This window comes from Podarcis cretensis, assembly GCF_951804945.1.
Source record: "Podarcis cretensis genome assembly, chromosome: 4".
NCBI classification, from domain to species: domain Eukaryota; kingdom Metazoa; phylum Chordata; class Lepidosauria; order Squamata; family Lacertidae; genus Podarcis; species Podarcis cretensis.
Window position 1 is genome coordinate 35,541,242 of NC_137173.1, and position 22,554 is coordinate 35,563,795.

At 42.1% G+C, this 22,554-nt stretch overlaps 1 protein-coding gene across 1 annotated transcript; it reads right to left on the minus strand.

Annotated features, from left to right (window-relative positions):
• Window positions 1-73: 73 nt before the first annotated feature.
• Window positions 74-22,122, minus strand: ZBTB11 (zinc finger and BTB domain containing 11). Its single transcript, XM_079974355.1, has 11 exons — window positions 21,670-22,122; window positions 14,256-14,491; window positions 13,875-14,106; window positions 11,578-12,446; window positions 9,979-10,158; window positions 8,580-8,813; window positions 7,018-7,162; window positions 5,564-5,681; window positions 3,854-4,012; window positions 3,317-3,492; window positions 74-2,425 (listed from the first exon to the last, which is right to left on the minus strand). Exons 1-11 carry the CDS (start codon window positions 21,977-21,979, stop codon window positions 1,917-1,919), a joined length of 3,168 nt encoding a protein of 1,055 aa, XP_079830481.1. The 5' UTR covers window positions 21,980-22,122; the 3' UTR covers window positions 74-1,916.
• Window positions 22,123-22,554: the final 432 nt, after the last annotated feature.

The window sequence follows — 22,554 nt, forward strand, 5'->3', positions numbered from 1 at the left end:
TCAAATACATCACGACTGAACAACAAACAACTTCACATCTTTTCTCACACCAACTAGCAACATAACACAACAGTATTCTTTAACTGGCTATCCTTTGTTTAATGAAAACAAAGTGAGACAGATAAAAACTTGGACCCCTGTTGCCAGGTATCATAATTTCAACTGGAATTTCATGATTCTTTTAAGATAGGTGAAAGCCTGAACTAGTTATGTATACAGTAAACAATTTAGAATGTTTAGAAGCAGACATCATTACTGACACTATAATATTTTAAACAACTTCTGAGATGAAGCCACGTTGCCACTGACACAGATGTTGCCATACTGGATCCACATGGTTGTGCTTATACCCATTCAATCGCTGGCTTGACTGTATTTTTAAAGTAGGGGGGGGGGGACTAGAACCTGTAGCCAAGTCTGCTCCCATTACACGTCCCTTGCCTTCATGTTTCACATAGTTACATTTTGTTTTTTTAACAAGCATACTGAGTTCTATAATCCTTGTGAGTAGTTTTCTTGAATATATGACTAATCAAGGTATACATAATTTACAGACACTAAACAATTTTGCTTTCTGCTTCAGTAAATTGTTACTGGTAGCTTTACAAGAGACAATCACCACTTACAATCTGCAGAAAACAAAGACTCAATATCCCCATTATGGGAGGAGATGCTGTACTTCTTATAAGGCATTGGTTCTGTTGGTCTGTTTTTACAGAGAACAGGTAACAGCTTAGCTCCTAATTGATTCAGAAATTAATTTCTTTACAAATACAAACTTCAAGCCTCTATAATAAATAGTAATTGGCTTGATTAGAGTTTACCGACAGTAGCTCAATATCACTGCTATGGATATAGATTTCATCCGTTATGGTTTGATAAACAACTCAATAGGAACCCTATGGTGCTCTTTTGCATCTAACTCTAATGGGTCAAGTTTTTCTTTTTAAAATTATTAATCTTGGCAACTAGGCTTTAATTCCTTACCTTTCATAACTGCATATACAAAAGTTAGGTTTCATGGAAGTTGAAATGTACAACAAAATAAAATAACCACTCTTGGCTTTCATATACACAGCACATTCCTTAGTTTTTCTTTGTTTACAGTGCTCTTAATGAAGCATAATTGCACCAGCATATATATATAAAGTATACAAATATGTTTGCTAGTTGTAGGACATGCAATCTTAAAAGTACTTTTACAGGTTATGCAAGAGACAAAACTGAAAAAGTGCAGGAATGTACAATGCAGCAGAGATTTGTCCCAACATACGCACTGGAGTACAACTCACCGCCTCAGTCCTTCCCATGATCAGAATATTCATCTATATCGATAACAGGTTCATAGGTAAACTTGCAGATCAAACTCCTGGCCTGCTTTTCAGTGAACTTCAAACATAGCTGAGTTTTTAAGTGACTGGCACAACTCCGTAGCATACCAAACTGCCCAACAAAGCCAAAACAGCAGTATACAGTGGTACCTCTGGTTACAGACGCTTCAGGTTACAGACTCCGCTAACCCAGAAATAGTACCTCAGGTTAAGAAATTAGCCCCATTAGCTAAAGTGGACCTCCAGAATGAATTAAGTTCTTAACCCATGGTACCACTGTAAAAGCAAACTGCAGAGGGGAAAACAAAAACTACAACATACCTAACACTACCACACCAATGACTTTATTTTTGAGATTTTACTAAGTGATTACAACTGATCAGTAGTCTTAGTACATGTCCATGGCTTATATGGAAAGTCTTTGATTTTGCGTTTTATTACAGAGGTTGGTATTACACATTCAAGAAACTCTGAGCAGTGTTCTGGAGCAATTACTGTAAAAATCCAACCAGTACGATGGTTAATACTTTGATAATTGCATGCCGCTTCACCCAGGTCACCTTCCTTATTCGTGAACTTTTGTATTCAATCTAGATCAGAAACATGTTCTACCTCCACTTCTACAGTTTGAATGGCTTCTGTGACCTCAGTCATTTTCTGTCCTTGTTGTGCCAACACATAATTGACGACCTGCATGATACTTTGGTCAGAAAGTGTGGAAACTGTTGTACAGTCTTCAGCAGTTGCACCTGTTTCCAGTGTTTCTTCAGTCACTACTACTGTTTCAATCTCTTCACTGCAAACCTCTGTTTCTTGTTCTGGCACATCAGATGTTAGAATGCTGATGGCATGTTCTACTTGGGTTCCCTGATTATGAAACTGAAGTGTGTCCTTTTCCAGCATAATTTTACAAGGTACATAATCCCTGTGGAACTTGGTCATGTGCTTCCTTAAAGTACGGGCATCTATGTAGGCTTCATTGCATACTGGACAAACGTAAGGCCTCTCTCCAGTGTGTGACCGTACGTGGCGCTTTAAAGAACGTGCATCAGCCCAAGCCACTCCGCAGGTCAGACATTCAAAGGGTTTAACACCTATTTAACAAAATAAGAAAGAAAGGAGGTAACGTTTGAAAGGCTAAGGAAAACCTACTGGTTAATTAGTTCAGACCCCCAAATTACAATAGAGCACTCACTCTTTTTTCATCTGCCCATGTTACAATATATTGCTACCAGCCACTTGGAGCATTTTCTGCATTTGAACCTTTGTTGAAATAGTGTTTTTATTAACATTACAACACTTTCCTTAACGATTTACTGCATGGGTGGACGATTGGATCTGGCCAGTGGATCAAATGGTTACCCTCCCGTATTCTGGGCAAACTTTGGCACATGACACCCAATCACCTTTTGCCCCCAGGTGTCTTCATGAGCCCCTTTCTAAGTGCTCTTGCACAATGCTTTGAAAGGTGCTGCTGAAGAGCCAACAATCAGCTGACTGATACCTTACTCGGTGCTTTGCTTAAGGCTTTTCATGCAACACTGATCAGCTGTTTAGTCTGCAAATGCCCTTTCAGCTGAGCCAGGTTTCTTCCTGCCCCACACCTGAAGACATTGGGCATGTCCAAAATGGCATTGCAGGCCCAATGGGGAGCCCTAGTGGGTCTAATCAGGTCCATGGGCTGAATTCATAAAGCATACTTGAAAGTCACTGAAGTCCTCTACAAAGATGTATGTAGAAAAATTATACAGAGCTAAGAAAATCATGGCAGTCTGGCTACTGCATGATAGTCTCATTTGTTCATTAATTTTTCATCATTTCATAAATGCACCATTTATTTATACCCAGTCCATTATTTTTAGCCCATCTCAAAGCAGTGCTGACTGGAACCATTTCCCTCTTAAATTTAATGTTTTCTAAGTCCCAAATTTTGTTCATTTATTGAAACATGGCATTATTCTTAAAATTAAACTTGTCAGATTTACCCTCATGGTTGTTCATGTGTCTTCTGTACTCCCGAAGCTGGGTGAATTTTCTCCCACAGTGCTCACAAATACGTTCCAAATTTTGCTTTGCTCTTCCTTTTTTCCCATGAGTTGCTTTCTTGACATGCCTTCTGTACAAAGCTTTCTCATAGAATTCTTTGCCACACACATTGCACCTAAAAAATGAGAAGACAATTAGAGCAGGATAGAAAAGTCCTAAAAGTATTTATAACTCTTACAATAATAAGTGTTTGGGCTGGGAAGTCATTTTTATCCCAATCAGATTACTTGGTGAGTACAAAGCTGCCTTTTAACATATTAAGAAACTTTAAGGAGCTGTAGGAAGTCTAAGCTGAGGCATAATCAAAATATTTTATATTAATCATTCCTGATGGCTATGACACAGAATTTTAAAATATGCATCCAAAAGTCATTCCATTATGCACAAGCAGAATTACGAAGTACACACTGACTTGGCTACAGGTCTTTTATCATCTGAGTATTTATTCAAAGCTTAGACTAGTTTACTTGATTTACCTGTAAGGCTCAGTAACAGAATGGGACTTCACATGAGAATACCAATCTTTTTTCCAACTATAGCACTTTCCACAGGATTGGCACTGGAATGGTTTCACCCCAAGATGCTTGTTCATGTGCTGTCGGAGATCTCGGGGTTCATAGAAACTTTTCTCACATCTGAAAGAGTACACAATTGTACACATTTTGTTAAAGGAACTTACTGGGAAAGGTATTTGAGGTACAGCTATAAGCTGCATGCCCAACTAGACTGTTATTTCATGTTAATGTAACTATGGGCTGGATCTGGAGAGTTGCTTATTTTTATTTATTAGATTTCTGTCCTGCTTTTCCTCCCAAAGGAGCCCAGGGTGGCAGGTTAGAATAGATACACTGAAATTAATGTTAGTAAAAAAATTTAAAACCTATAAAAATAATCCCCATTAACAGGCGTCTAATACTTCACAAAAGTATGACCCAACTTGCTATGCTACAAAAGTCTGATGACGGGCTAATCTTCTACCCTTATAGAAAACAGTTTGATTCCCTCCCCCCATCCTTTTTATTCACTTTCTTTCTTTCTTTTCTTGACAAGCAAGCTTGTTTGATTTATAGTGGTCTTAGCTACAAAGTGTAATATAACATAAATTTTTTTATAAAAAAGAAAAGAGTCTGATTTTGAAGCCCAAATTTTCTATTGAAAAGTTGTTCCCATGCCTTTTAAAGACAAATCAACTTTCCTTCCCTAAGAAACCCACAGCCACTCACTCACCCCTATGCTATCACAAGCAACATTGTACTGGGTGAGTCTTTTAAAAGATGCGCCGTGGAACATGTGTACTCTGTATCCACGGGGCCTCTTTTAAAGGACTCGCCCTGTACAAGTCATAAGAAATGAAGTGTGATAAGAGCAAAACTCTGCTTTCACATTAAACCACATATAATCTATACCAGGGGTGGAGAACAGTTTTGGCCTGGTGGGCCAGGTCTTCATCTCCCAACCACCACTGTAACCCACCTTGGACAGATGGGCAGGACCAACCACGTGTCTGAAATCAAAATGGCTTTGAGCAATTGACATCTGTAAAAGTTAGTCCACGGGGGAGAAACAGTTTGAAGGGCTTGTTCAGCCTTGTGTGCCACCCTTCCCAAACACCTGACAACCAGCTAATTGTCAGATGTTTGGAAAGAGCTGCCTGCGCACAGCAAGCAAGCTTTGGAAGCCCGGCACTCAGTGCTTGGGAAGCGCCAAGCACAAGGTTTGCAAAGTATTCGGTGCAGTGCTTCCCAAATGCCTCACAGTGAGCTGGTTGTTGGGCACTTGAGAAGTGATGTGCAGAAAGCACTTGCAAAGTGCAAAGTGCTTTGTATGGCACTTCTGATGCGCCCAACAGCCAGCTGGTTGCTATAGAATCGTTGAGTTGGAAAGGGACCACAAGGATTATATAGTCCAAACCCTCCTGCTATACAGGATCCACAACCCTGAGATTAAGAGTCTCATGCTCTACCAGCCGAGATAATCTCAATGTCAGGTGTCTGGGAAGCAGGGAGTCAAGCCTCACCCTTATCTACCCCACACATGACATCATATTTTGTGGAGCGGGCATGGCTTGCCTGAAACAGCCTGGCAGATTTCTGTAAAAGTAACATGGGAATTCATTTTGATACCCACTGAAATTGGCAAAAATATACTTAAAACATTTAAAGGCTTGCAATTCTTTTCATACTTACTGAGTACACTGATATCCCCGAATTTCAGGTTTTGGCTGGTGTTTCTTTATATGCTTGCTAAGTCCTGAAGCTCTATGGAAAGACTTTCCACAGTGTGAGCAAAAGTATTTTGATTCTCCTGACAAAATAATAGCGGCAATGGCTTTAATAGATGCTATCGTATTCAACTTAAGGCAAAAAAACAAAATTATTTTTAACATTAAAAATGCTTTTGAAATGCATTTCCTTGCATGGTTTTGCCTAAAAAAATGAGAGAAGACAATGCGAGCAAATATAACAGGAAGGAGGTTAGCTGAGGAAAATAGATACTTTGCTCTCAGAGGTAGTAGCAGCTAGAGACCATCAGTGGAAGAAGTGAGCTGTTCATCTGGCCCTCCTCCACAGCTGCTGGAATTCCTCCTCTTGAGGAATCCAGCCTTTTTTTGCATCTTTGGTCCTCAGAAGGAATCCTTTCCCACTCCAGTCTCTGCTGACTGACTGACTGACTGAGAGCCCAACTAGGCTCCATTTACCAGGGAGTGTAGGCTATAACAAGACTGGAGTTTTGGAGTCCATTGTCAGCAAAATGCTATGTTTTTTATTATGTATTTTTTGTTCTTGTTTTTTTTTTATGCTGTGTACTGCACTGTGATCTTCAGGTGAAAGGTGGTATACAAGTTTAACAAAGAAGAAAAAGAAGAATATTCACTAGGAAAGGGAGTAGAGGCAGCAAATGGGATGAAAGGAAGTTGAGAGTAGGTAGATATGTTGTTGACAATTATGGCACAGGGGCAGCTAAGGCATGTTGCACCACACTCCAGTCTTTTTACACATGTAGGAAAAATATTTAGGCATTGAATAATTGACTAACAATTCCACTGACCAATAAGTCAAACATTCTTTAGAAGAAGCCAGCTAAGGCAGAAGAAAAGAATGAGTACAACAGGGCCAAGAAGGCATCAGAATTGTAGAGAAATTTGTAGAGATATGGTTCTGTGGAAATGGAAGAAGCTCACAGGAGATGATGAACAGTTAGGCAGTGGCTACAGAAAAGAGACTGCGGGACTACAAAGAAGACAAAGGGAAAAGCCTCACCCTGTACTACAGACAAATGGGAGATAAGTTGTGGTAAGGGATGCGGAGAAAATAATTTCATTCCCCTTTTTTAGCTGATTCAACTGTTAACACAATGAATCAGCAACAATGTTCATAAAATAAGCAGTTAATATAAAATAAAGCTGAATTTAATATAAAATAAAGCTGAATTTAATATACCGATTCAAAGCTGCCAGTTGAAAATTGAAACAGGAGAGCTCTAGTCTCTCAGCTCCCTCATCACTTATGGCTGGAATGCTGAACTGAACTGAAACCACTAGCTAAGTATTTGTGGTTTGAGTGCATTCAGTTTATACACCCATGAAAGCATAGTGCAGGTGTTACTTTTTCCTTAATAAGAAAGGGTCTCTCTCATTTACCTGTGTGAATGCTTATATGCTCCTGAAGACTTCTTTTTGTGACAAAAGACTTATCACACAATTCACATTTAAACTGCTTCTGTGCCTCATGGAGCGCAAGGTGCATCTTTAAACCGTGTTTGTAAGTAAACGACTTTCCACAAATCTGCAAGAGATCAAATGTCAGCAAATGTTACCATCCCTCCAAACAGACAGCAACTACCTACGATAAAGGAAGCATTAGATGGTAAAGTAAGAGTAGTTTTATGGCAAAACTAGGAGACAAGAAGACAAAGGGATTTAGTATCCAACTAAACAGATCCACTAGTGCAACTACCTTTGGCTGCTAAAGGGACTTCATCTCCCTCTCCACTCCCTGTGCCCCCTTAAATCTGTTCTGGGGGGCTTCCCAATCCTCTGGAGCAGATTTCGGGAGTGCGGAATGGACATGTGGGAGAAGAGAGGGTGGCAAACCTCCCATGTGAAAGCAGAAATCCTTGTGCTAGCAGATCTACTTAGTTGGATACAGCCCACAATTTGTACGTGCAGAAGTAGTTTAGCATTTCAGTGATGAAGAAAAAACTTATTCCAGTAAAACTCAAAGCTCCAGAGAGACAGAGAGCACCTGAGAAATCTTTTTTAGGTAATGCATACCCTTTAATGACAGTGCAAACTGAGATAATAATTGATGATCTTAGAAACCTAGCATGACCAATTCAAATTTCAATCTTGAAAATTGCAAAACAGATAAATAAATGTAGCAAGCCTGCCTACTAAACTCCCAACACCTATGGAACACCTGCAAATGTAATTAGATGTTTTTATAATCAATGAAATCAATCGCTACTGTTCTGCTCACATAATAGCTTTTGATCCAGTGGAGGCATCAGCTAACGTAAGAAAAGGCGATTTCCTCCCAGGTCCATTCCCTCTGCAGCCCTCACAACCCTCCAGTGGGCTGTTGGGAGGTCTTGAAGAACAGGTTGCTCGGAATATTTCAGGAGCGCACAGACACCACTGCTGGATCAAAAGCTGTTCTGCCAGTGGAATGGCAGCATTGGATTTCACCCAATACATATAAAAGCCAAACTTGCTGGGTGATATCAACATTAGTCGCAGAGCAGACACAATGAAATCAATAGGCTTCAGTAACTTACCTCAGTTGATTTCAACTCTACTCTGTAGATGTCTACTCTGAGTATGACTTAGCTAAATATTATTTAGGTATCACTGCAGCCAATGCGAGTTCAAACTGAAATCTAGGCCTTTGGGATTAAGTAAATGAAACATGGTGGCCATAACATCCACCTTTTTGAAGTATTGCAGAATCAAGATTTCAACTATGGTTTATAATTCATGAAAGGTTTCACAGCCTAATACTGAAGTTTTTCAAGGTTTTTCTAGGCTACATTAAAACTTAACACAAAGTTCCCATCCACCTTTCCTTCATTTCAGCAGTATTCATTGTTATGAATTCTGTTACTTTCAGATAGCAATTGAACTTCATATAAGCTTTAAGCCACATGGCTAAAATATCGCAAGAAATACATCAAAAATGTGAGACCATAAAGCATTACTTTTACCTTACATGCATGTGGCTTTACACCTGTATGTTTCAACATATGGATTCTCAGAGAGTAGAGTTTAGGCAAACTTCTTCCACATATATCACAGATAAACTCCCGTTTAGTTCTGCCCTTCATAGCTGCACCACTCTCCTCTATACTGGCAGTTGCAACAGTCACTTCATTTTTTCGGGTATGGCGAACAAGGTGGGCTCGCAGCGAGGCACCATACTGAAACTCTTTTTTGCACAGCTGAGAAACATAAAATTGTTTTGATATGTCACTTGAAATCTTGACACTAAGAATCAGAGATCAACATTCATACCAGTTTTGTAGCTGGAAGAGTTCTCTCCATCTACTAGATAAGGGACTTACTTCCAGGTATGCATACCTTACAGATAAAAGTAATGTATAATCTAGAAGTCTGTTCCACTTTATACATATTACAAATTGCAGACAGGAATGGCGACAACATTTCTCTTGTAACACTCCAAGATCTAGAGACTATGAATCTAAGCTATCTGACTGGAGAGCTGAAACATATTTAAGAGCAGTGATGGGAGTTTAAGTTGGAATTGTTATCTTTTGAAAAACCACGCTGGGAGATTATTGCAATGTTAAATGCCAAATGGATTATCAAAGGGAAGTGGTAGGCTGTACACAACTCAATTAATCTAGCATTTAAAGAATAGAGAGATGTTGGACATGAAACAAGAACTGATGCATGGAAATGACTATGTACTCATTCCCTAGCCAGGCCAGTTTCAGCAAATTTAAAGGGAAATTTTAAAATCTAATAGCAATGGAATTTAAAACCATAACATTAAACCTGATTTATAGAAAAGGACAGGACAATTGCTGGAGCTGTGGGATGACACAGGCAGATATTTTTGCACATATATTGGGAATTTCCTATCTTTCAGAACGTTTGTAATATAATCAGTTACAAAAACACTAGGGTACCCTAACCCTTGGTATCCTAAGTTACTACTGGGGTTATCTAAAAAACACAGTTCCATATGTCAATTTGCTAGAAGCAACCAAACAATTTTAGCAAAAAACAACAGGGGGAAACAATGCTCCTCTAACAATACTGTATATTGGTATGAGAAATTATGGTTTACTGTGAAACTGTTTAAATTAATATATTCTAGGACAACACAGATTAACAAAACCAACAGATTTATTGAAAGATTGTCTATATTTCTTAAGTTATTGAATGACAAATCTTAGGGAACGTTCAGTCGCATGATGCTTTTAACTTATTGTTAACATTTACATAACACTTGAGCCGTTTTTAAACTCTACATTAAATGGTAATTTGTACACTTAAAAAAAAATAAAGTTAAGTAATAAATGCATGAACAAGCATTGCTACAGAAGTGCCAGTTTAGAGTAATTTTAAGGGGAAACGTACTGGACATTTAAAATTCTTTGTCCTTTCATGCTTCAGTGTGTGCATTATAAGAGCATAACGCCTCTGAAAAACCATTCCACATTCACCACATTTGTGCTGAGTTTCTGTCTCACTGTGCTCTGAAGTGTCTCTCTTGGGCTGCTTCATCTTCTTGCCTCTTTGCACTAGCTTCATGGCAACCTAATTGAAAAGGATTGGTTACAATTAACATTACATAGGGGGAGGGAGGGACTGTAAAATCAACAAGCCGAGTGGAATAGCAACGGAAGTTTTCTTTTAAAATATCTCAGCAATTTTAGCAAACGGACATGAAGAAGATATATGTGATATTCCCCATAAAACCTACATGCTCATATTAGCTCAATTCAACAACATGTGAGCCCTCTTCACAGGAGCAAAAGCGTCCCAGGTTATTCCAGCACCTGTTTTCTGTGTGTACAGCACCAATGTATGTTAACACCAAAGCGTTTCTGTGTACAGCTAGAATTCTACGTGATTGGGGACCCAGGTCACACTGAAGTCTTCACATGTACAGCTGTATGTCTGCCATATCCTTTGCTACAGATGTTCATGCTGTACATGTAGACTCCAAGGAGCGATGCTTTTTGGTGCATGCTCACCTCTATATAGAGCAACGTAGAAGCTGCAATGACCAAAGCGTTCAATAATGGAGCACAAATCTAATTTTGAATTAAGATGTCATGGTGAAGCTGTGATTACAGCTTTCTTACACATTACCAAACCACTCTACAAGTAGTTTACATATAGGCTGTGCTTACTCAAGGCTTCTACACATTAATTCATAGGTTCTCAAATGTTGCAATAAGCCTCCTGAAAGGAAGAAACAACTTAGGGCATATTCATCGTGAAATTATCATCATCATCATCATTTATTAAATTTGTCAGTCGCTTTATCTTGCCCAGGCCAAAGCAACTTACAACCAAACAAATAGACAATAAACCCCACACAGATATATTTCAATGAAGAGGAAACATATATTTAAAAAGCATCCCAACCACTTCTAAAAGGCCATAGATAGCTGAAGGCAAAGTCCTGGTTATAAAGGAAAGGTTTTGTTTGTTTGGTGCCTAAAGATATATAATGATGGCAACAGGTGAGCCTCCCTGGGGGGAGCATTCTATAAACAGGGAGTCACCAGAGAAAAGGCCTGTACTCAGGTTGGCACCCTCTAGGCCTTGATATGGGGAAAAGCGGTCCTTGAATATCTCCTGCATATCTTTGTAGTGAATTCACATGCTCTGGCAAGGCCCTGTTATGTCTGCCCCTGATATTAAGGGTACAGCAGGAAGCAGCGAGATCGCAAAAGGACAGTGAAACTGGAATTGTTTTCTTGTACTGTTGAATTTACTTTTGTTGACTGTTTTAATCATTACATCTGATGATGTTACGATTTTGTATACATTACATCTTTAAAAATTATTTTTTTTATTGTAAACCACCTTGGAAGCCTTGCTGGGATTGAAATGCAAGAAAGGGAAGCAAAGAGATATCCTTATTACTACGAACAAACAAACAAGCAAACAAATAGCTCAGTGGACACAAAAAAGGTTTTTTGGACGGTAAGATTTTGAGCATACCTGCTGAATGGCTGATTTGGCTGCCGGCTTTCTATTTTGTAGTTTTTTCTCAATGCCCTTGTGCAACTTGATATAGCCTCCCTCACTCACAGAACGTTGACGTAGCTTGCTTTTGTAGGTGTCATCTTCACCGGAAACTGAGGTCTCTGACTGAGACTGAGGAGTGCTCTGCATTTTACATGGCCTGCCACGTTTTCGCTTAAGTCCTTCCCGATTATCTTCAGAGGCAGCATCTGCATTTGCTTCGCTGATCGCGTTTTGTTCACTTCCATCGTTCTGATCAGTATCGCTTTCTGCCCGAGTGCTGATAATGACTTGTTCTGCTGCTGGAGGCTCTGACTGCACTACAGAAACAGTCTGACTTGCGGTACATTCTACGATTTGGGTTTTTTCTTCAGTTTCGGTCATTTCTACACAAGTAGATTGCACTAGAGGCTCTGGAGGATTGTCCACGAGAGGCTCTGAAGCAGCTTGTGGTGCAGCCTCAGGCATAGCCATTTCTTCCACATCAGTACTCGAACATGTTCCATTCACAGTTGCTACAGCATCTTCTGTAGGTAAAGGCTGCTCCACACTGTCCGCTGGGTTCAATGGGCTTTCGTTCTGCTCTGAAAGATTCTGAGCTACCTCACTTTCGTTCTGCTCTAAAAGAGTTTGCGCTACCTCGACTATCTGAACATCTCCTTTTTGGTACACTGTGATTTGTTTATCTTCCATTTGTTTGTGCACATTTTCACAGATTTCCAGGACTTCTGTCATGACGAGATGTTGGGCCAGCTCAGCTACTGCTGCCATATTGCAGAAATCAAACGTCAGCTCTGAGGTATAAGCAAATTCTAGCAAAGGGAGGAAGCTGGCCTTGCGAAAGCCTGCAACAAATAAGGAAGAAGGTGACAAAAGGGTTTTAAGAGATGATCACTATTTAGAAATAAATTGCTGGTTCTGTTCATTACCAGCTAACTATAATAACAGCCTCAAGCCATATGAACAAAGTCCTCAGGGATTATTTTTGATTTGTATGACCACATTCTTGGAGTTCTGAAGAGAAAATGAATACTGCCAGGACAAATTATGCAACTTTGAGAGGAATACCTTAGAAGTGCAGCTGAAGGATTTTAGAAATAAGACACTGTGTGCCCTATCCATATGGCAGTCCCAGAAGCCCTCTCAAAGTAAAAGTTGCCTGCTCTGGTCTCTACTGAATAGGAACCCCTAACATATTTTCTGGAGAAACTATACAAGCAAAAAGAGAGATGTTCCATTTGTTTGAAACATGCTTAAGAGGCTTTTCTTTAGCAAAATGTAACACTCTCTAGTTTCTTTAAGTTCACTTTGTTTTAATGTCTTATGTTTCTGGCTGCGTGATTTCTAAATATGGGCAGTATAGCAATATATTATTCCCTGTATTTGGGATCTAATGAAACTTCTCCCATACACTCTGGACAACCTCCTTACTCACATATCAACAGCAGTAGTTCTGTGTCCCTGGCATCTCCGTCCTCTACTACCACACCCTGTTAGCTCCTCCTGTTTGTGCATATGAAATGCCAGCAGAAACAAAGAAACTCTGGGACTTAGTTCTGGAGACAGCATAGCATACTGAATGGTATGCATGTCTTGAAGGGCAGACCTACTGGATCAGGCCATGTATATAGCCCTGCATCCTGCTCACAAACAGCTTTCTGGCCTTCCATCAAGGTTGATCATTCATACATATAATTTCTATACCACACTTCATCCAAAGATCACAGGGCGGTTTATAATATGGCAAGCATCAAACAGGCTCATTTCAGCAGTGACCCAACATCTTGTGGAATTTTCTCTGTAGGGAAGTATGTATGGCCTTGTTGCTATCGGCCTTTCAGCATATCTTTACAAACTTCTGTTTTGTTCAGAGTTTTATTAATTTTTAATGTGTGTCACTGCTCTCTGCTGCTTTTATCTGGTTATTTCAATATTTTTGATCTGTAATTAATATACTTAATAAAGAATTACTGTCAGCCTTGGGGGAGTTTCTTGTCCTGAAAGGGCAGGGTAAAGATCTATTAAATAAATAAACCAGCTGGGGAAATTTGTCTGACTAAATCAGCTGCCTATCAATCTAAGCAGAGTATGCAAACAGACAAAATGAAATCATTCAGTCCTCTTTGATGGTGTTGGGGGTGGGGGGACGGGACAAGACACCCTACAGGTTTTCAACATCTTTTCTATTTAACCAAACAAATTCTGAATAGCCCCCCCCCCAAAAAAAAACCCCCATTATTTATGGGTTGTTGTTTTTGCTTAGATCAGTTTACCTGAAAGATCCACCACAGCTTCATGACTGGAAATAGCTCCTTTTTCGATGAAAAGTTCTCTGAAGTACTCACTGTTGGCTGCCAATATAGATTTGTGTGCTTTGTGCACTTCACCTTCAATAAGCAAAGTAACATCACAAAACTGACTGGAAAGCCGCTGCTGATTCAGTTGGTTTAAGACTGACAGAGAATGCTTTGGAGAAGTTTGTTTCACAAGACCTTTACTATCAACCTGGGATTTTTTTAAAAAAGAAAAAGTAAGAAGCAGTGTGTTTAAACTTTGTTTACTTGTAAATCCTAGCTTAAATCTTTTATTTACATCATTAAGTAATACAAATATAAAATAAACCTTGGTACCAGATTATATAAAAAGTTACTTACAAAAACAAGCTCATGTTTGGCTATTGGCTTCTTTTTCACAGGTTTTGGCAAAGCTGCTGGAAGCGACGCTGAGTTACTTAATTCATCATCTGTTTCATTACTATCTTCGTGAGATATTGTGTCTAAACCTAGTTCTTCCAGCATTTCAGAAGGATCAGACAAAGATCTGGAACGATCCAATTTTTCCTGGCATTTGCTACATTCCTTAATATAATCTTTAACTTGCTTCAGAATACCTAAAGAAAGGCATGCAAAAAAACAAACAAAAAACATTGTAAATATTGCTTCGTTGATGCAAAAAAGGATGTATTCACCTTTGCCCTTTCAGGTAATATTCAGCATGTAATTCTAGAAAATAACAACATTTGTCTTTCATTTTGATGATAATTCCACTCAGACTGTATAATATTAATAATAATAATTTATTATTTGTACCCCGCCCATCTGGCTGGGTTTCCCCAGCCACTCTGGGCGGCTTCCAACAAAGATGAAAGATACACTAAAATGTCACATATTAAAAACTTCCCTGAACAGGGCTGCCTTCAGATGTCTTCTGAATGTCAGGTAGATGTTTATCGCTTTGACATCTGATGGGAGGGCATTCCACAGGGCGGGCGCCACTACCGAGAAGGCCCTCTGCCTGGTTCCCTGTAACTTGGCCTCTCGCAGTGAGGGAACCGCCAGAAGGCCCTCGGAGCTGGACCTCAGTGTCTGGGCAGAACGATGGGGGAGGAGACGCTCCTTCAGATATACTGGACCGAGGCCGTTTAGGGCTTTAAATGTCAGCACCAACACTTTGAATTGTGCTCGAAAACGTACTGGGAGCCAATGTAGGTCTTTCAAGACCTACATGGTCTTGGTATGGAAACAGAATAATCAAGAATCAACAATTCCACCTTCTACCAGACCTCCTTGTGTGACTTAGTGCAAATCAGAGTTGCATGCATGAATTCAAGACATCCACTCCTTCAAGCTGCATCTCAATGTTGCTTACTTGACCCTGTTGGTTTCTGCTCTCTTCACTGTGCAGCGAAATGCTTGTCACAAGACAATGTTTACATTCCAGTCAGAGTTGCTGTTGGGTTTTCCCACGGGAAAGGAGACTGGATGTGACGTACACTGGTTTCCTGTTTTTCACACTGTTCTCTCCGTGCTTTAGAGGAGAGAGGATGCTTTCTCTGCTCCGGCAGAGGCAAGATGTTTTTCTGTAACCTACCAGCTTTGAAGTGTAAATAAAATAATATAGAGTATGTGGCACGTACTCCTCATCATTCCGCTGTGCTTGGGACACTGCAAATTCAACATTTTTGGTTATGGGCCCAGAAAGACGCAGTCATCTGAATGCCGGCAAAGAATGCAAAGGAAAGCAGAGGGACGGATCGGACAATATCTCTGCGCGTCAGGATGATTGATGAGAGGTATGTTGCTCATGCTCCGGGCAGCCTGCCAGCTCCTAATTAATGACTTTATGGCTGGACTTTGAACTTTTAAGGCCATTTTGCCGGGCACAGGCAAAGGCTCAAAGGAACAAGCTCCTATGTTGGGGGAAACCGAAAGTAACTTTTAAAAGTGCTTTTGGAATAAAGCAGCTGCAGAAAACAGTGACGCAGCTTGATTTAAGGCAGCAGAGAGAAAGCACTTTTGAACTTGCCTTTGGAATGAGGCTTGAAGCAGCAGAGACGCAGCTTGTATAAAGCAGCTTGATTTAAAGCAGCAGAGATGACGCAGAAGGCTAATGCCAGAGTCATGATGGCTAGCTGCAGAAGGCTGGCTGATGCAAATGGGGAATCTGATGCCAATCAGCCACATGCTCAGCTCAGAGTAGCTTGTGATACTGCCATGATTCAGAAAAAAGCAGACCGCCAGGGTGATAGCTGCATGGGAAAGGGGGAGTCTTCACAGACATCATCCCAGAGTGCAGTGGAACCACCAGATGGCGCCAAAGCTTTGAAGGCAATGAAATGCTACTTGTGTGGACGTCTAGGCCATATGAAGAGGGAATGCAAATATCCCAGGGCCAAGACAGAGCAGCGTAGCGAAAGCTCATTGCGTGGAAAAGGCCGAGGCAAAGGCGAAGGTCCGGTGTCCAGGACAACGCAGCACAAGGCAATGGTCTCACGCTTCACTCCAGAGGTTGCAAAGGTCCAGAAGACGTCTAGATCTTTTTTCGTTGTTGATTTGGCTGCAACGCACCACATGTGCAACGATAAGCGACTGTTCGTGTCTTTTGCACCGCAGGAAGGTGCAATTCACCAGGCGGATGACCACACAATCCCCAGTAAAGGCTATGGAACTGTTGTTCTTCACAGTTTGGACTTATCGATAAAAGATGTACTTTATGTACCAGATGCTAAACATAATCTGCTCAGCGTTGGACAGCTGAATGAGCGGAAAATTGATGTTTCCTTTAAGAACAAAAGGTGCATCATCACAAAGAAAAATGATTATGTATTGCATGCTGAATATGTTGATCGTTTGTATGTTTTGTATTATGATGATGTTGTGCAGGATGACACTTGTTGCATTGCAGGTTCTAACAAAAGTTTGCATGCAGGATGTATTCACGATTTTCACCGAAAATTTGGTCATTTGAATTTTGAGGCAGTATCTAAAATGCCTGCCTTGGTTGAAGGTATGACTATTAAACCCTGCAGGTACCACATGAAGTGGAAGGCATGCGCAGCAAACAAGGTGAAAATGGCTGTGAAAGGTAAGGTGTCTAGTAGACAAGCTACAGAACCATACCAAATTGTTCATGCTGATTTGGTTGGACCACTAGCGCCCTCTTTGGGTGGAAACAGGTACTTCATGGTTCTCATTGATGCATTTTCCAGGTATGTTTATGTGTATAATCTCAAGCAGAAATCAGAGGCTTTTCCAAGGTTCAAGGAATTCTGTGCTTGGTTGGAAAATGTGCATGGTAAGAAGATAAAAATTCTTTTCACTGATCGCGGGGGGGAATTCACTTCTCAGCAGTTTGAAGCTTTTCTGTCTGAGAAAGGAATTCAACACGATTTGTCTAGTCCTCGCTCGCCATGGCAGAATGGACTTTGCGAGAGGGCAAATCAAACATTGCTTCAAGGGTTAAAAACCGTGCTACATGATGCCAATCTTCCAGAGAGTTATTGGGCCGAATCTCTCTCGTGTTTTGTTTACAGTTATAATCGCAGGTTATCTTCAGCGATTGGTTGTACCCCCTATGAGAAGATGTTTGGCAAGAAACCATACATCAAAGACATGAAAATTTTTGGTTCTGACATGTGGGTTCACTCACCACAAAGCTCCAAGTTAGACAAGCGTGGATTGCATGGTATCTTTCTAGGTTATCAGAAAGGGTCTTACAGAATAATGATGACTGACTCTAAGACAATTAAGCTCACAAGAAGTGTTGAGTACAATGCCAAGTGGGGGGAGAATGTGGGAATTTTCCAATGTTATCCTGATGACAGTGATGAGACTGAGGATAGTCAAAAGCAGCCACAGCAACCCACACCCACTGATGAAGGTTCTGATTCTGAGTCTGAAACTGAATCAGGTGATTCAGAGGATTTCAAGAGTGCGAAAGCCTCTATGCGACCCTCTGAAAGCTCTGATCAAGAATTGGAGGAACCATTGTTCACAATAGGTCACTTTTCTCCTAAGAAGGAAGAGGAGAGTGTTGAAGACCTAAGGCTAATTCGCAGGTCACAAAGAGCAACAAAAGGCAGACCTCCAAAGAGATTTGCTGATGAGTTTGCTAAGATAGCAGTAACAGCTGTTAAAAGCTCCAAAAAGTTATTTGAACCTTCAAGTTTCCAAGAAATCCAGGATTTGGATTCAAAGGAAGCTGAGCCATGGTTAAATGCCATGAAGGCTGAGCTTGATTCCTTGGAAAGGAACAAAACATGGGAACTTGTTCCAGTAGTTCCAGGAATGAAACTGCTTGGAAGCAAATGGGTCTTCAAAGCGAAGACTGATAAAAATGGCAAGATAGTCAGACACAAAGCCAGATTGGTAGCCAGAGGTTTTGCACAGGTACCAGGTGAAGACTATCACGAGACCTACTCACCCACAGTGAGGTATGAGAGCATTAGACTTATGCTCAAGCTAGCTGCAGAGGAGAATCTACACATTAGTCACCACGATGTGAATACAGCTTTTCTGTACGGATCTCTAGGTGAATCTCTTTATATGCTTCCACCTGATGGCGTACAGGTAAAACAGGGATTTGTTTGTGCTCTGAAAAAGTCCCTTTATGGTCTCAAACAAAGTGCACGGTGTTGGCACACAAAACTCACTGAAGTATTGTTTTCTCTAGGTTTTAAGCAAGGGAAAGCTGATCCATGTGTATTTGTCAAAGAGGAGGGGCAAAAGAAACTGTATTGTTTGTTTTATGTTGATGATCTTTTATTCTTTTGGGATGATGTCACAATGTACAATAACGCCCTAGCTCAACTGAAAGAACACTTTGACATGAAAGATCTTGGTGAGGTAAACAACTACCTATCTCTGGAAATAGAAAGAGATCAAGATGGTAACATTCTAGTACACCAGTCACGGAAAATTGCTGATGTGTTAGGCAAACTAAACCTGATGGATGCTAACCCTGTAGACACACCGATGACAACAGGTTATCAGGTAGATGACACTGAAGAAGCATTTTCTGACACTACACTGTACAGAAGTGTGCTAGGCAAGCTAAACCTCATTGCCAGATGTTCAAGACCAGACATTGCTGTTAGCTGTAATTTGCTAAGCAGACAAGTCAACAATCCTACTGTTAAGGATTGGAAAGCTCTGAAACGCGTAGCGCGCTATTTGAAAGGCACTATGCATTACAGACTGAGATTTAACAATCAGAAGTCTGGTGGTCTTGAGATATTTGCAGATGCAAGTTTTGGAAGTGACACAACAGACAGGAAAAGTACATCTGGAGTTTGCTATATGTACAATCAGGGTCTATTTGATTGGTCATGCAAGAAGCAAACAACAGTTAGCTTAAGTACTTGTGAAGCTGAACTGAATGCACTGTCTTATTCACTTAAGGATTGTGAATGGTTGTTACAATTGTGCAAATACATGAAAATTCCTGTCAAATGTCCAATCCAGGTTTACCAGGACAACAAAGCATGTTTGGCTTTGCTGAATTCTGAAGGTTGTAAGCAAAGCACGAAGCACTTGCAATTGAAGTTGCAACATGCTAGGGAACGTATTCAGAAGGGACTCGTAACGGTGTCCTATATGCCAGGTAATGAAATTCCTGCTGATGTATTGTCCAAGATTGTATCAAGGGATCAACACTGTACCTATGTGCAGAAGTTGGGTTTGTACTGATATTGTACGAACACGCTGCCCAGTGATGTTCACAGAAAGGGGGAGGATGTTGGTTTCTGCTCTCTTCACTGTGCAGCGAAATGCTTGTCACAAGACAATGTTTACATTCCAGTCAGAGTTGCTGTTGGGTTTTCCCACGGGAAAGGAGACTGGATGTGACGTACACTGGTTTCCTGTTTTTCACACTGTTCTCTCCGTGCTTTAGAGGAGAGAGGATGCTTTCTCTGCGCCAGCAGAGGCAAGATGTTTTTCTGTAACCTACCAGCTTTGAAGTGTAAATAAAATAATATAGAGTATGTGGCACGTACTCCTCATCATTCCGCTGTGCTTGGGACACTGCAAATTCAACAGACCCTTCCTGATCCATGTGCCAAATCATGATAATGATGCACTTGCTGAAAGCTGCACACATATCCATGCAACATGGGCCTGCCCACCGCTTTTTTTCTTTTGCAATCCCCACACTTTGGAACCAACAGCACAGGAAGTTCTTCAGCAGATATGTCTTTGTTAGATGGATTGCCAAGTCACATTCTTTGACCCTCTGAGAAATGTTCCTGGTTCACAAGCAAGCCTGTGCATAATGCTGCTAAAGGTGTTTTTTTGTCCTTTGAAGACAATGTTTAGAGTCTACAATCCCTACCAAGTTGGTCCTCTGCCTACACAGCAGTGAGTTGCTATATTTATATGCTTGAAGTTGCTAGTCTTGTTTCTGTGTGGTCCTCCTATTACAGGCTTTTAAAAACAAACCCCAAATAAGATACTGTGCTAGATATACAGGAAAACCTCATATTTTGAATTAAAATATTCTTAATAATTGTTTTTAAACCATTAATGTCTCTGCAGGTCCACTGTATTAGATCTTCTCTGAAACAGTTATATTATCTAATGAACACATTAGCACATTCCATACAGCTGACTATCCACTTAACCATGTTAATGTCTACTCTTGTTTTTGCTCTTTATAGTTATGCAAAAGAAAAAGAAAAAACCTTCCAAAAACAAAGTGTGCTTCCAAGATTTAAAAAAACAACTTGCAGTCAACTCGTTTACTCAAAAATTAATCCAGTTGGTTGGAATAGATTTTTTTCATCTGGAAATAGGAACTTACTTGAAGATCTGCTGAAATCAGCAGAACTTGTTTCCCATTGAGCACAGTTGAAACTAGACTTCCCATCTAGGCATACTACTGACCACTTGACTATTGTGCTTGCCACACCGAGCCAAATCATGGCTTAGAACGAACACTAAGGCTCCTGGAGAGGAGACCCCAGCCACCATGCTGCTCCTAAATCATGGTTTAGGTCTCCCAGTCAAATCATGATATTGCTTGGTTACAGGATAAACCTTGGATAGAGCCAAACCGCGAGCCTTGAGTTTGGCCAACATGCTAAGCCAAACTATGGCTCAGCTCAACATGACAAATAGGAAAACAAACAGGGAGGACAAGTGGCTGGGGTGTCTTAGTTGGGAGTCTCCTTGTGAGAACCAGATCAGGGCAAAGCCCTCTGAACACAAGTGAGCTATGTAAAATGATAAACGTTAAAACAAAAAGGAGGCATCTACCCTAAGTTTCAAAATGTATTGGGGGGACGGACACTGAGCTGAAGACACCTGAAAACCACGTTAGTGTCTGATTCACCTTTTTCACTTTAAGACTCGGTGCCACAGCCAAAATCCACAAAGCAGCCCACCATCCTTCTTGTCAACATCGCCCATTGACTGCAAGGGATGCTGCACTGGGGCTGGACAGGCTACCTTAACCACAGGCGAGCACATGCTCACTAAGGAACGAGACTCGGGTGCATTCGGTGGGGGATTATTTTGTGTGTGTGTGTGTGTGTGTGTGTTTAAGCGGAACCCCTCCTCCTCCGAGTTCGTCCTAGGACACAGCCAACCCCTCGCTCCCCTCCGACCCGTCTTGCAGCAGCTCCGAGGAAGAGGCGGCGAGCTCCGTCCGCCTAGACCAGGGGCGGCGCTCCTCGCTCCAAGCCTGGAGCAGGAGGTGTGGCGGGCGAGTGGCGCGCGTGTCGCTTGGCTCGCTCGGGCCCGGAGACCCGTCGCTTCCCCGCTCAACCCCCCCCCCCCTTTCCCCGCTCACCTCGCCACCAGTAGCGCTTGGAGAGGCGCTGCCAGGTCTGCAGGCGCGTCCGGTGGGCGCCGTCGGGCTCCAGATGCGCCGCTCGGATGAGGCGGGCACGTCGCTCGGCCTGCAGCACCACCTCGAGCTCGGCGAAGCGCTGCTGGTCCCGCTGCCGGCGCTGGTAGTAGAGGGTCCCGCCGCGCACCACGTAGCAGGCGGCCGCCTTGCGGATCTTGCGCTTGGCGTTGCCCTCGGTGCCCGGCGCGTAAGGCTCGCGCTCGTTGGTCAGGTAGCGCAGGATGGCCAGGTAGCTCTCCTCGCTCGACATGGCCGGGCGCGCGAGGGAGGGACGCCGGCCCGCCCGCCCGCCCGCCGGGACCTTGCCCTCCTCCTCACTCGCTTTCCCTAGGCTCGCTTCTCTCTCTAGCCCCCACGGCGGCGGAGGGAGGATCGGGACAGTCGAGCCGTCTGAGGGAGGCGGGGTGCGCACTTGGGGTCCCTGGGAGGCGAAGGGGGACGGGGAGGCTGGGGGGGGGGAAGCGTCTCCTGTCACAGGTTGCCGCGAAGGAGACGGGACCGGGGTGGGTGGCTGGGTGGGAAAAGCGAGAACGGGGAGCAGGGGGGGGAGGGCGAGAGTGATGGGGGGCAAAGCAAGTTCCCTGGCGGGGTAAAAAGCAAGCCGTCGGGTCTAGACTAAGAGTCAGGCCCCAGGGGGTGGAACTGGAGTTTCGCGGTCCGCGGCGACGGGTGGGAGGAAGAAGCTCGGGCAGCAGGATCAACGGAAAGACAAAATGGCTGCTGCACAAGCGGAAGTGAGGTCAGGGATAGCTGTCGCCTAGCCCTCAACGGAGATGAGGGAAGGGGTTTGGGGGCGGGGGAAATGCCGCCATCTTTGGAGCGGGC

What these genes read in the sequence shown, in the direction of transcription:
- ZBTB11 (XM_079974355.1), bottom strand. Translation starts at nt 21,979, where the DNA reads ATGTCGAGCGAGGAGAGCTACCTGGCCATCCTGCGCTACCTGACCAAC. An exon ending in CCAAATCAGCCATTCAGCAG is followed by an intron (nt 10,159 to 11,577) that starts GTATGCTCAAAA and finishes CTTTTCAATTAG; the next exon opens with GTTGCCATGAAGCTAGTGCA. An exon ending in TCTGTTACTGAGCCTTACAG is followed by an intron (nt 3,493 to 3,853) that starts GTAAATCAAGTA and finishes CTCATTTTTTAG; the next exon opens with GTGCAATGTGTGTGGCAAAG.